Source organism: Eucyclogobius newberryi, unplaced genomic scaffold, assembly GCF_026437365.1.
Source record: "Eucyclogobius newberryi isolate DKJ021-1_F unplaced genomic scaffold, fEucNew1.0.hap1 SCAF_2, whole genome shotgun sequence".
Taxonomy (NCBI): Eukaryota; Metazoa; Chordata; class Actinopteri; order Gobiiformes; family Gobiidae; genus Eucyclogobius; species Eucyclogobius newberryi.
The window spans coordinates 2,540,051-2,553,173 of record NW_027315834.1 but is presented as its reverse complement, the minus strand read 5'-3'; the positions used below and the strand labels follow the sequence as shown (position 1 = coordinate 2,553,173).

The following is a 13,123-nucleotide window of genomic DNA, read 5'->3' as shown; positions in this document are numbered from 1 at the left end:
GACTTGGACTGGACTTGGTCTGGATTTGGACTGGACTTGGACTGGACTTGGACTGGACTTGGACTGGACTTGGACTGGACTTGGACTGGACTTGGTCTGGATTTGGTCTGGATTTGGACTGGACTTGGACTGGACTTGGACTGGACTTGGACTGGACTTGGTCTGGATTTGGTCTGGATTTGGTCTGGATTTGGACTGGACTTGGACTGGACTTGGTCTGGATTTGGACTGGACTTGGACTGGACTTGGACTGGATTTGGACTGGACTTGGACTGGACTTGGACTGGACTTGGACTGGACTTGGACTGGACTTGGACTGGATTTGGTCTGGATTTGGTCTGGATTTGGACTGGATTTGGACTGGACTTGGACTGGACTTGGACTGGATTTGGACTGGATTTGGACTGGATTTGGTCTGGATTTGGACTGGACTTGGACTGGACTTGGTCTGGATTTGGACTGGACTTGGACTGGACTTGGACTGGATTTGGACTGGATTTGGACTGGACTTGGTCTGGACTTGGTCTGGACAGGAGTGTTGGACATTTGGGTTCCACAGGTAGCTCTGAATGTCTGGCATTAAAAAAACACAATCGGTCTGCTAACTTTACATTCGTCTCACACGGCCTCCTGCACAGCGCCCTCTGCAGGACAAAATAAATAGTATTCACATGTTCATACAAGAAATCTACGACATAATTACAAAGCAAAAATCATCATCAAATGATACACAAAGAGTACCTTTAAGACAATGTGAATATCCAGGATGTAAATGAAACCCCAGTGGATCCTGAAAGAAGGAAATATTGCTAACAGAAGTGTCCCTGTGTCGCGCCCATATAAGGTCAAACCGAGGGTGGAGGTGGACACTGAGGAAGTCCATGTATGGTCTGTTGAGCCTAGAGACAGAGATTAGGGAGTGCTTCTTTTAGCTGACAGGGCGTGGCATGTGAGGATGGAGCCCCAAAGAAAGGTCCACACTTATATTTATATTTTTTATTTATTTAAGTTTCTAAAATGTCAAATATTTGGAGGTAAATGTGTGGCTGGGAAACTCTGGACGTCGATGGGTCCGACACTGTGAAAAACCATCAGATCGAGACCAAAATGACCGGTATCTCTCGTCGCTCATCCAGACGTAGCTCACTTTGTAGATCGTGAAGAGTTGATATCATAGTTCAAAATCTCGTATCGTTTTCTCGAACCCAAACGTTGAAATAGTTTTGCTCTGTTCCATCCATGAGTAAAGAAACACTCACTAATCCCTGTTCATTCGTGCATCTTAAAGGGAGGGGTCCTGGGCGTGGTCCTGGGCGTGGTCATCATGCCTCAGAGTCCAGTGGTGCGCCCCTTTAAAAGCTCTGCTACAGTTTTCTCCCAATAGACACTACAGAAATATCCAGACATAATTATGTTTATATATATATATATATATATATATATATATATGTATATATATGTATATAAAAACATCATGGTACTTAGAGTAGAGTAGTAGTAGAGTAACAAGTAAGAAGAACATTATTGTACTTTCTGTCTCGTCCGATTGGTGGAGCCCACAGTGGGAGGAGCTAGCCCGTACCCGCGTGTCCAACAGTTCTGGTGCATGTTGTATTTCATATTTGATATTTACAGCCGGTGCACCTGCCTCTTGCACCTGCCTCTTGTGTCGGGCGCTTGTGTGAAAGTGGTTCCACTGGAGGTTTGTGCTGAGGGTCAGAGTGAGCGAGTCTCCCCCAGACGAGTTCACTCTTCTGTCCCTTTAAAACAATCCTTCTGTAGTTGTAGTGAAAGAAGCTGGAGCCCTTGGAAGGACACGAGCTCTGATATATTTAGATCCTTTTACACCAGGACTAAGGCTGCTCCTCTGAGGAGGCAGCGTGAAGCCTCATCTTCTGAGATGGTGAATAAAGCTACAAACCTTTATTTGGAACGTCTCTTCAAATGAAGACACTGGCTGCTGGCGAGGACCATGTGGTGGACTGAACCCTGAACTGGTCTGATCCGGTCTGGACCAGTTTCTTCAAGTCTGGACCAGTTTGATCAGGTCTGGACCAGTTTGATCCGGTCTGGACCAGTTTGATCAGGTCTGGACCAGTTTGATCAGGTCTGGACCAGTTTGATCAGGTCTGGAGCAGTTTGATCCGGTCTGGACCAGTTTGATCAGGTCTGGACCAGTTTGATCAGGTCTGGACCAGTTTGATCCGGTCTGGATTAGTACTAGTAGATATAGAACATAGTATTCGTGTACTATGGACAGGGTTGGACTGGTTTGAACACTTCTCTGGCTCCTCGATGTCAGACTCAAAGTGAACCACTTTCACACAAGTGTCAGGAGAAACGTGTCCTGGTCTGTTGTGGTCAGACAGCAGGCCACGCCTCCTCCTGCCCTCCACACCTCCCCCTCTCTGCGACCCCCTGCCCTTCTAGGTGGTGCTCTCCCCGGCCGCACTGGACCCCCCGCTGGGCTTGTGCTGGGGCTGCTCGGGGAGGCCCTTCTGTGGGCTGCAGGTTGTGGGTGGGTCCCCTCTGTCGGCTCGCTCCTGGAGGTTGCGCTGGTTCCGAGCGGCTTCAGTGAGCATCTGCAGCCGGCGCTCCTGGTGCTCCTCCAGCCCACGCCACAGGTCAGCGCGCTCCCGCTCCCGCTTCAGCTCTCTGCACACACAACGCTACCGTTAGCCTCTGCTAACATCTTAGCCTTAGCCTTAACTGTGTGGGACTACATGGTCTCTGTGTACTCTGTGTGTAACCTAAGAGAACTGTCTCTGTGTACTCTGTGTGTAACTCTGTGTACTCTGTGTGTAACTCTGTGTACTCTGTGTGTAACCTAAGGGAACTGTCTCTGTGTACTCTGTGTGTAACCTAAGAGATCTGTCTCTGTGTACTCTGTGTGTAACTCTGTGTACTCTGTGTGTAACTCTGTGTACTCTGTGTGTAACCTAAGGGAACTGTCTCTGTGTACTCTGTGTGTAACTCTGTGTACTCTGTGTGTAACCTAAGAGATCTGTCTCTGTGTACTCTGTGTGTAACCTAAGAGATCTGTCTCTGTGTACTCTGTGTGTAACCTAAGAGAACGGTCTCTGTGTACTCTGTGTGTAACCTAAGAGAACGGTCTCTGTGTACTCTATGTGTAACCCTGTGTACTCTGTGTGTAACCTAAGGGAACTGTCTCTGTGTACTCTGTGTGTAACTCTGTGTACTCTGTGTGTAACCTAAGAGAACTGTCTCTGTGTACTCTGTGTGTAACCCCGTGTACTCTGTGTGTAACCTAAGAGATCTGTCTCTGTGTACTCTGTGTGTAACCAAAGAGATCTGTCTCTGTGTACTCTGTGTGTAACTCTGTGTGTAACTCTGTGTACTCTGTGTGTAACCTAAGAGATCTGCCTCTGTGTACTCTGTGTGTAACCTAAGAGAACTGTCTCTGTGTACTCTGTGTGTAACCTAAGGGAACTGTCTCTGTGTCCTCTGTGTGTAACCTAAGAGATCTGTCTCTGTGTACTCTGTGTGTAAACTAAGAGAACTGTCTCTGTGTACTCTGTGTGTAACTCTGTGTACTCTGTGTAACACCGTGTACTCTGTGTGTAACCTAAGAGATCTGTCTCTGTGTACTCTGTGTGTAACCTAAGAGAACTGTCTCTGTGTACTCTGTGTGTAACTCTGTGTACTCTGTGTAACACCGTGTACTCTGTGTGTAACCTAAGAGATCTGTCTCTGTGTACTCTGTGTGTAACTCTGTGTACTCTGTGTGTAACCTAAGAGAACTGTCTCTGTGTACTCTGTGGTTAACTCTGTGTACTCTGTGTGTAACCTAAGAGAACATACACTGGGGGAGAGAGGAGAGAGAGACATAAACTCACTTCTGCTTCTCCACCTTGTACGATGCAGTGAGGTCATCAAACAGTTTGCTGTTCATCTCCATGAAAGTCTTGAGCACATTGTAGATCAAAGACACGATGGTCCTGAGACAGAGAACAGGCAGAACACTGAGAGGAACTGTGGTAGAACACTGAGAGGAACTGTGCTAGAACACTGAGAGGAACTGTGGTAGAACACTGAGAGGAACTGTGCTAGAACACTGAGAGGAACTGTGGTAGAACACTGAGAGGAACTGTGCTAGAATACTGAGAGGAACTGTGCTAGAACACTGAGAGGAACTGTGCTAGAACACTGAGAAGAACTGTGGTAGAACACTGAGAGGAACTGTGGTAGAACACTGAGAGGAACTGTGGTAGAATACTGAGAGGAACTGTGCTAGAACACTGAGAGGAACTGTGCTAGAACACTGAGAAGAACTGTGGTAGAACACTGAGAGGAACTGTGGTAGAACACTGAGAGGAACTGTGGTAGAACACTGAGAGGAACTGTGCTAGAACACTGAGAGGAACTGTGCTAGAACACTGAGAGGAACTGTGCTAGAACACTGAGAGGAACTGTGGTAGAACACTGAGAGGAACTGTGGTAGAACACTGAGAGGAACTGTGGTAGAACACTGAGAGGAACTGTGCTAGAACACTGAGAGGAACTGTGCTAGAACACTGAGAGGAACTGTGCTAGAACACTGAGAGGAACTGTGCTAGAACACTGAGAGGAACTGTGGTAGAACACTGAGAGGAACTGTGCTAGAACACTGAGAGGAACTGTGCTAGAACACTGAGAGGAACTGTGCTAGAACACTGAGAGGAACTGTGGTAGAACACTGAGAGGAACTGTGGTAGAACACTGAGAGGAACTGTGGTAGAACACTGAGAGGAACTGTGGTAGAACACTGAGAGGAACTGTGCTAGAACACTGAGAGGAACTGTGCTAGAACACTGAGAAGAACTGTGGTAGAACACTGAGAGGAACTGTGGTAGAACACTGAGAGGAACTGTGGTAGAACACTGAGAGGAACTGTGGTAGAACACTGAGAGGAACTGTGGTAGAACACTGAGAGGAACTGTGCTAGAACACTGAGAAGAACTGTGGTAGAACACTGAGAGGAACTGTGGTAGAACACTGAGAGGAACTGTGGTAGAACACTGAGAGGAACTGTGGTAGAACACTGAGAGGAACTGTGGTAGAACACTGAGAGGAACTGTGGTAGAACACTGAGAGGAACTGTGCTAGAACACTGAGAAGAACTGTGGTAGAACACTGAGAGGAACTGTGGTAGAACACTGAGAGGAACTGTGCTAGAACACTGAGAGGAACTGTGCTAGAACACTGAGAGGAACTGTGCTAGAACACTGAGAGGAACTGTGGTAGAACACTGAGACGAACTGTGGTAGAACACTGAGAGGAACTGTGCTAGAACACTGAGAGGAACTGTGGTAGAACACTGAGAGGAACTGTGCTAGAACACTGAGAGGAACTGTGCTAGAACACTGAGAGGAACTGTGCTAGAACACTGAGAGGAACTGTGCTAGAACACTGAGAGGAACTGTGGTAGAACACTGAGAGGAACTGTGGTAGAACACTGAGAAGAACTGTGGTAGAACACTGAGAGGAACTGTGCTAGAACACTGAGAGGAACTGTGCTAGAACACTGAGAGGAACTGTGCTAGAACACTGAGAGGAACTGTGCTAGAACACTGAGAAGAACTGTGGTAGAACACTGAGAGGAACTGTGCTAGAACACTGAGAGGAACTGTGCTAGAACACTGAGAGGAACTGTGCTAGAACACTGAGAGGAACTGTGCTAGAACACTGAGAAGAACTGTGGTAGAACACTGAGAGGAACTGTGGTAGAACACTGAGAGGAACTGTGGTAGAACACTGAGAGGAACTGTGGTAGAACACTGAGAGGAACTGTGCTAGAACACTGAGAGGAACTGTGCTAGAACACTGAGAGGAACTGTGGTAGAACACTGAGAGGAACTGTGCTAGAACACTGAGAGGTCGAGCGTCTGTCCTTCTGACACAAACTACATGACGTGTTTCCTCTGTTGGATTCAATATTCTCACTGATCAATTCATGACACAAATTAGCTCCGTGTGATTAAAATCCTGCCTGTGTTTCTAACGAACGTCTAATCATGAGAAACATGAAGAGCCTGAGCTACAAACACAGAAGCTTCTCTCCTCTGCACATGCTCAGTTAGAGCTTCTCTTCTCTTCTCTGCACATGCTCAGTTAAAGCTTCACTTCTCCTCTGCACATGCTCAGTTAGAGCTTCTCTTCTCTGCACATGCTCAGTTAGAGCTTCACTTCTCCTCTGCACATGCTCAGTTAGAGCTTCTCTTCTCCTCTGCACATGCTCAGTTAGAGCTTCTCTTCTCTGCACATGCTCAGTTAGAGCTTCTCTTCTCCTCTGCACATGCTCAGTTAGAGCTGCACTTCTCCTCTGCACATGCTCAGTTAGAGCTTCTCTCCTCTGCACATGCTCAGTTAGAGCTGCACTTCTCCTCTGCACATGCTCAGTTAGAGCTTCTCTTCTCTGCACATGCTCAGTTAGAGCTTCTCTTCTCCTCTGCACATGCTCAGTTAGAGCTGCACTTCTCCTCTGCACATGCTCAGTTAGAGCTTCTCTCCTCTGCACATGCTCAGTTAGAGCTGCACTTCTCTGCACATGCTCAGTTAGAGCTTCACTTCTTCTCTGCACATGCTCAGTTAGAGCTGCACTTCTCCTCTGCACATGCTCAGTTAGAGCTGCACTTCTCCTCTGCACATGCTCAGTTAGAGCTGCACTTCTCCTCTGCACATGCTTGCCTTGAGTGACCTGAAGACACTGTTATATTATAATATCTAGTCTTATAAAAGCCTTTTACTTCAAACAATATATAATAATACAAATAGTTTGGGTCATAAGAGGTGAACAATTAGTAAAAGTGGCACAACAGAAAAAAACAAAACTTTGTGGTAGTCTTGTGGTCTTGTGGTGGTCTTGTGGTCTTGTGGTGGTCTTGTGGTCTTGTGGTGGTCTTGTGGTCTTGTGGTCTTGTGGTAGTCTTGTGGTAGTCTTGTGTTGGTCTTGTGGTCTTGTGGTGGTCTTGTGGTCTTGTGGTAGTCTTGTGGTCTTGTGGTGGTCTTGTGGTCTTGTGGTGGTCTTGTGGTCTTGTGGTAGTCTTGTGGTCTTGTGGTGGTCTTGTGGTCTTGTGGTGGTCTTGTGGTCTTGTGGTAGTCTTGTGGTCTTGTGGTGGTCTTGTGGTCTTGTGGTGGTCTTGTGGTCTTGTGGTAGTCTTGTGGTCTTGTGGTGGTCTTGTGGTCTTGTGGTGGTCTTGTGGTCTTGTGGTAGTCTTGTGGTCTTGTGGTGGTCTTGTGGTCTTGTGGTGGTCTTGTGGTCTTGTGGTAGTCTTGTGGTCTTGTGGTGGTCTTGTGGTCTTGTGGTGGTCTTGTGGTCTTGTGGTGGTCTTGTGGTCTTGTGGTAGTCTTGTGGTCTTGTGGTGGTCTTGTGGTCTTGTGGTGGTCTTGTGGTCTTGTGGTAGTCTTGTGGTCTTGTGGTGGTCTTGTGGTCTTGTGGTGGTCTTGTGGTCTTGTGGTAGTCTTGTGGTCTTGTGGTGGTCTTGTGGTCTTGTGGTGGTCTTGTGGTCTTGTGGTAGTCTTGTGGTCTTGTGGTGGTCTTGTGGTCTTGTGGTGGTCTTGTGGTCTTGTGGTGGTCTTGTGGTCTTGTGGTAGTCTTGTGGTCTTGTGGTGGTCTTGTGGTCTTGTGGTGGTCTTGTGGTCTTGTGGTGGTCTTGTGGTCTTGTGGTAGTCGTGTGGTCTTGTGGTAGTCTTGTGGTGGTCTTGTGGTCTTGTGGTGGTCTTGTGGTCTTGTGGTGGTCTTGTGATCTTGTGGTGGTCTTGTGGTCTTGTGGTGGTCTTGTGGTCTTGTGGTGGTCTTGTGATCTTGTGGTGGTCTTGTGGTCTTGTGGTGGTCTTGTGGTCTTGTGGTGGTCTTGTGGTCTTGTGGTGGTCTTGTGTGGTGGTCTTGTGGTCTTGTGGTGGTCTTGTGGTCTTGTGGTGGTCTTGTGGTCTTGTGGTGGTCTTGTGGTCTTGTGGTAGTCGTGTGGTCTTGTGGTAGTCTTGTGGTGGTCTTGTGGTCTTGTGGTGGTCTTGTGGTCTTGTGGTGGTCTTGTGATCTTGTGGTGGTCTTGTGGTCTTGTGGTGGTCTTGTGGTCTTGTGGTGGTCTTGTGGTCTTGTGGTGGTCTTGTGGTCTTGTGGTGGTCTTGTGTGGTGGTCTTGTGGTCTTGTGGTGGTCTTGTGGTCTTGTGGTGGTCTTGTGGTCTTGTGGTCTTGTGGTAGTCTTGTGGTAGTCTTGTGTTGGTCTTGTGGTCTTGTGGTGGTCTTGTGGTCTTGTGGTAGTCTTGTGGTCTTGTGGTGGTCTTGTGGTCTTGTGGTGGTCTTGTGGTCTTGTGGTAGTCTTGTGGTCTTGTGGTGGTCTTGTGGTCTTGTGGTGGTCTTGTGGTCTTGTGGTAGTCTTGTGGTCTTGTGGTGGTCTTGTGGTCTTGTGGTAGTCTTGTGGTCTTGTGGTGGTCTTGTGGTCTTGTGGTGGTCTTGTGGTCTTGTGGTAGTCTTGTGGTCTTGTGGTGGTCTTGTGGTCTTGTGGTGGTCTTGTGGTCTTGTGGTAGTCTTGTGGTCTTGTGGTGGTCTTGTGGTCTTGTGGTGGTCTTGTGGTCTTGTGGTGGTCTTGTGGTCTTGTGGTAGTCGTGTGGTCTTGTGGTAGTCTTGTGGTGGTCTTGTGGTCTTGTGGTGGTCTTGTGGTCTTGTGGTGGTCTTGTGATCTTGTGGTGGTCTTGTGGTCTTGTGGTGGTCTTGTGGTCTTGTGGTGGTCTTGTGATCTTGTGGTGGTCTTGTGGTCTTGTGGTGGTCTTGTGGTCTTGTGGTGGTCTTGTGGTCTTGTGGTGGTCTTGTGTGGTGGTCTTGTGGTCTTGTGGTGGTCTTGTGGTCTTGTGGTGGTCTTGTGGTCTTGTGGTGGTCTTGTGGTCTTGTGGTAGTCTTGTGGTGGTCTTGTGGTCTTGTGGTGGTCTTGTGGTCTTGTGGTGGTCTTGTGATCTTGTGGTGGTCTTGTGGTCTTGTGGTGGTCTTGTGGTCTTGTGGTGGTCTTGTGGTCTTGTGGTGGTCTTGTGTGGTGGTCTTGTGGTCTTGTGGTGGTCTTGTGGTCTTGTGGTGGTCTTGTGGTCTTGTGGTGGTCTTGTGGTCTTGTGGTGGTCTTGTGGTCTTGTGGTGGTCTTACTGATTCCAGTGCTCCTTGGAGACCCTGTAGAGTGTAGCGAACACCAGAGGGAGGATGACCTGACAGTTCTCCTCGATCAGACTTAGGATGTACTCGTTGTTCCAGAAGTACAGGGCCCGTTCTGCCACCTGCGACACACACACACACACACACACACACACACACACACACACACACACACATAAACACACACATAAACACACACACACACACACACACACATAAACACACACATAAACACACACACACATAAACACACACACACACACATAAACACACACACACACACACACACACACAAACACACACACACACACACACACACACACACACACACATAAACACACACATAAACACACACACACATAAACACACACACACATAAACACACACACACACACATAAACACACACACACACACACACACAAACACACACACACATAAACACACACATAAACACACACACACACACACACACACAAACACACACACACATAAACACACACACACACACATAAACACATAAACACACACACACACACGCGTTAGACAATAAAAAAGTACAGTCCTTGAGATGGTCTGGTATCCGATATTTGTCTGGCTGTGGTCATTCATATCTGCAGATGTGCAATCAATATTCTCCAGACCCTCCCTCCTGCTGTTCTCCAGACCCTCCCTCCTGCTGTTCCCAGACCCTCCATCCTGCTGTTCTCCAGACCCTCCATCCTGCTGTTCTCCAGACCCTCCATCCTGCTGTTCCCAGACCCTCCATCCTGCTGTTCTCCAGACCCTCCATCCTGCTGTTCTCCAGACCCTCCCTCCTGCTGTTCTCCAGACCCTCCATCCTGCTGTTCTCCAGACCCTCCATCCTGCTGTTCTCCAGACCCTCCCTCCTGCTGTTCTCCAGACCCTCCCTCCTGCTGTTCCCAGACCCTCCATCCTGCTGTTCTCCAGACCCTCCATCCTGCTGTTCTCCAGACCCTCCCTCCTGCTGTTCTCCAGACCCTCCATCCTGCTGTTCTCCAGACCCTCCCTCCTGCTGTTCTCCAGACCCTCCCTCCTGCTGTTCCCAGACCCTTCATCCTGCTGTTCTCCAGACCCTCCATCCTGCTGTTCTCCAGACCCTCCCTCCTGCTGTTCTCCAGACCCTCCCTCCTGCTGTTCCCAGACCCTCCCTCCTGCTGTTCTCCAGACCCTTCATCCTGCTGTTCTCCAGACCCTCCATCCTGCTGTTCTCCAGACCCTCCCTCCTGCTGTTCTCCAGACCCTCCCTCCTGCTGTTCCCAGACCCTTCATCCTGCTGTTCTTTTTCTTCTGTGTGTTGATAAGTTCTAGTGAAGCGTTTCAGAATATGTTTTGTAACTGTTACGTCATCTTCAGTGGACCAGCCCCTGGTCCATCTGCACGTTCCAGAATGAAGCTGACGACATGGAAACAGACAAATGGATGTTTGGTTGTTTAGGCGTGTAAACTGTAACATGTCTGTTTCCTGGCTGTTCCTCACTTCCTGCCGTCTTTAAAGTAATGACTGTAATTATCCGTATTTAAAGATAGGAAAAGGCGAGGTCTCCCCAGCCTGGCCCACAGCTCCTCACGTTTGACCTCCTCACTGAGCCTGGCCCACAGCTCCTCACGTTTGACCTCCTCACTGAGCCTGGCCCACAGCTCCTCACGTTTGACCTCCTCACTGAGCCTGGCCCACAGCTCCTCACGTTTGACCTCCTCACTGAGCCTGGCCCACAGCTCCTCACGTTTGACCTCATCACTGAGCCTGGCCCACAGCTCCTCACGTTTGACCTCCTCACTGAGCCTGGCCCACAGCTCCTCACGTTTGACCTCCTCACTGAGCCTGGCCCACAGCTCCTCACGTTTGACCTCCTCACTGAGCCTGGCCCACAGCTCCTCACGTTTGACCTCCTCACTGAGCCTGGCCCACAGCTCCTCACGTTTGACCTCCTCACTGAGCCTGGCCCACAGCTCCTCACGTTTGACCTCATCACTGAGCCTGGCCCACAGCTCCTCACGTTTGACCTCCTCACTGAGCCTGGCCCACAGCTCCTCACGTTTGACCTCCTCACTGAGCCTGGCCCACAGCTCCTCACGTTTGACCTCCTCACTGAGCCTGGCCCACAGCTCCTCACGTTTGACCTCCTCACTGAGCCTGGCCCACAGCTCCTCACGTTTGACCTCCTCACTGAGCCTGGCCCACAGCTCCTCACGTTTGACCTCATCACTGAGCCTGGCCCACAGCTCCTCACGTTTGACCTCCTCACTGTAAGGTCAGGGTAAGGTCAGGGTCAAGATTAGAGTAAGGTCAGGGTCAAGGTAAGGGCAGGGTAAGGTCAGGATGTGTATTTGGTCAGTGGGCGTCACAAACACACTCTCACACGCCTCATACACTGGAGGAAAAGTGGGTGAATTGTCTTGCACAAGGACACAACAATAGTACACACACATAGGCTCATGAAGAGTGGATGAATAAGAGATTGTATGAAACTAACAGATTATAACAGTATTTTATTTGGAACAGAATGTTAAGTGTATGAGAGCTTAAGGACCTGGAAGTGAGGGCTGGAGATGCATCCAGCAATCTGTCTGAAGAGCGGCTCCTGGACCCTCACGAACTGAGAAGGTTCAATGACATCCAGGATCTCCTCGATCTCCCCCAGGAACATCACCTGCACACGGACAAATGACCATGACTACAGAGGTCACCTGACTACAGAGGTCACCTGCACACGGACAAATGACCATGACTACAGAGGTCACCTGACTACAGAGGTCACGTGACTACAGAGGTCACCTGCACACGGACAAATGACCATGACTACAGAGGTCACCTGACTACAGAGGTCACCTGCATACGGACAAATGACCATGACTACAGAGGTCACCTGACTACAGAGGTCACCTGACTACAGAGGTCACCTGACTACAGAGGTCACCTGCACACGGACAAATGACCATGACTACAGAGGTCACCTGACTACAGAGGTCACGTGACTACAGAGGTCACCTGACTACAGAGGTCACCTGCACACGGACAAATGACCATGACTACAGAGGTCACCTGACTACAGAGGTCACCTGACTACAGAGGTCACCTGCACACGGACAAATGACCATGACTACAGAGGTCACCTGACTACAGAGGTCACCTGCACACGGACAAATGACCATGACTACAGAGGTCACCTGACTACAGAGGTCACCTGACTACAGAGGTCACCTGCACACGGACAAATGACCATGACTACAGAGGTCACCTGACTACAGAGGTCACCTGACTACAGAGGTCACCTGCACACGGACAAATGACCATGACTACAGAGGTCACCTGACTACAGAGGTCACCTGCACACGGACAAATGACCATGACTACAGAGGTCACCTGACTACAGAGGTCACCTGACTACAGAGGTCACCCGCACACGGACAAATGACCATGACTACAGAGGTCACCTGACTACAGAGGTCACCTGACTACAGAGGTCACCTGCACACGGACAAATGACCATGACTACAGAGGTCACCTGACTACAGAGGTCACCCGCACACAGACAAATGACCATGACTACAGAGGTCACCTGACTACAGAGGTCACCTGCACACAGACAAATGACCATGACTACAGAGGTCACCTGACTACAGAGGTCACCCGCACACAGACAAATGACCATGACTACAGAGGTCACCTGACTACAGAGGTCACCTGCACACGGACAAATGACCATGACTACAGAGGTCACCTGACTACAGAGGTCACGTGACTACAGAGGTCACCTGACTACAGAGGTCACCTGCACACGGACAAATGACCATGACTACAGAGGTCACCTGACTACAGAGGTCACCTGACTACAGAGGTCACCTGACTACAGAGGTCACCTGACTACAGAGGTCACCTGCACACGGACAAATGACCATGACTACAGAGGTCACCTGACTACAGAGGTCACCTGCACACGGACAAATGACCATGACTACAGAG

General features: G+C 49.3%; 2 protein-coding genes across 3 annotated transcripts in view; one reads left to right on the top strand and one right to left on the bottom strand.

The window, feature by feature from the left end:
- arl2 (ADP-ribosylation factor-like 2) overlaps positions 1–13,123 on the top strand; it is a 129,272-nt gene that overhangs the window by 27,717 nt on the left and 88,432 nt on the right. The gene's annotated exons all lie outside the window — the stretch shown is intronic.
- The window catches only part of ppp2r5b (protein phosphatase 2, regulatory subunit B', beta), a 49,479-nt gene continuing 38,751 nt past the window's right edge, over positions 2,396–13,123 (bottom strand). Inside the window, exons 10-13 of the mRNA XM_072454685.1 lie at positions 11,691–11,810; positions 9,132–9,259; positions 3,858–3,959; positions 2,396–2,655 (exon numbers count right to left, since the gene is read on the bottom strand). Of these exons, the coding sequence (XP_072310786.1) occupies positions 2,427–2,655; positions 3,858–3,959; positions 9,132–9,259; positions 11,691–11,810 (579 nt within the window). The 3' untranslated portion in view covers positions 2,396–2,426. The remainder of the gene's footprint in view (positions 2,656–3,857; positions 3,960–9,131; positions 9,260–11,690; positions 11,811–13,123) is intronic.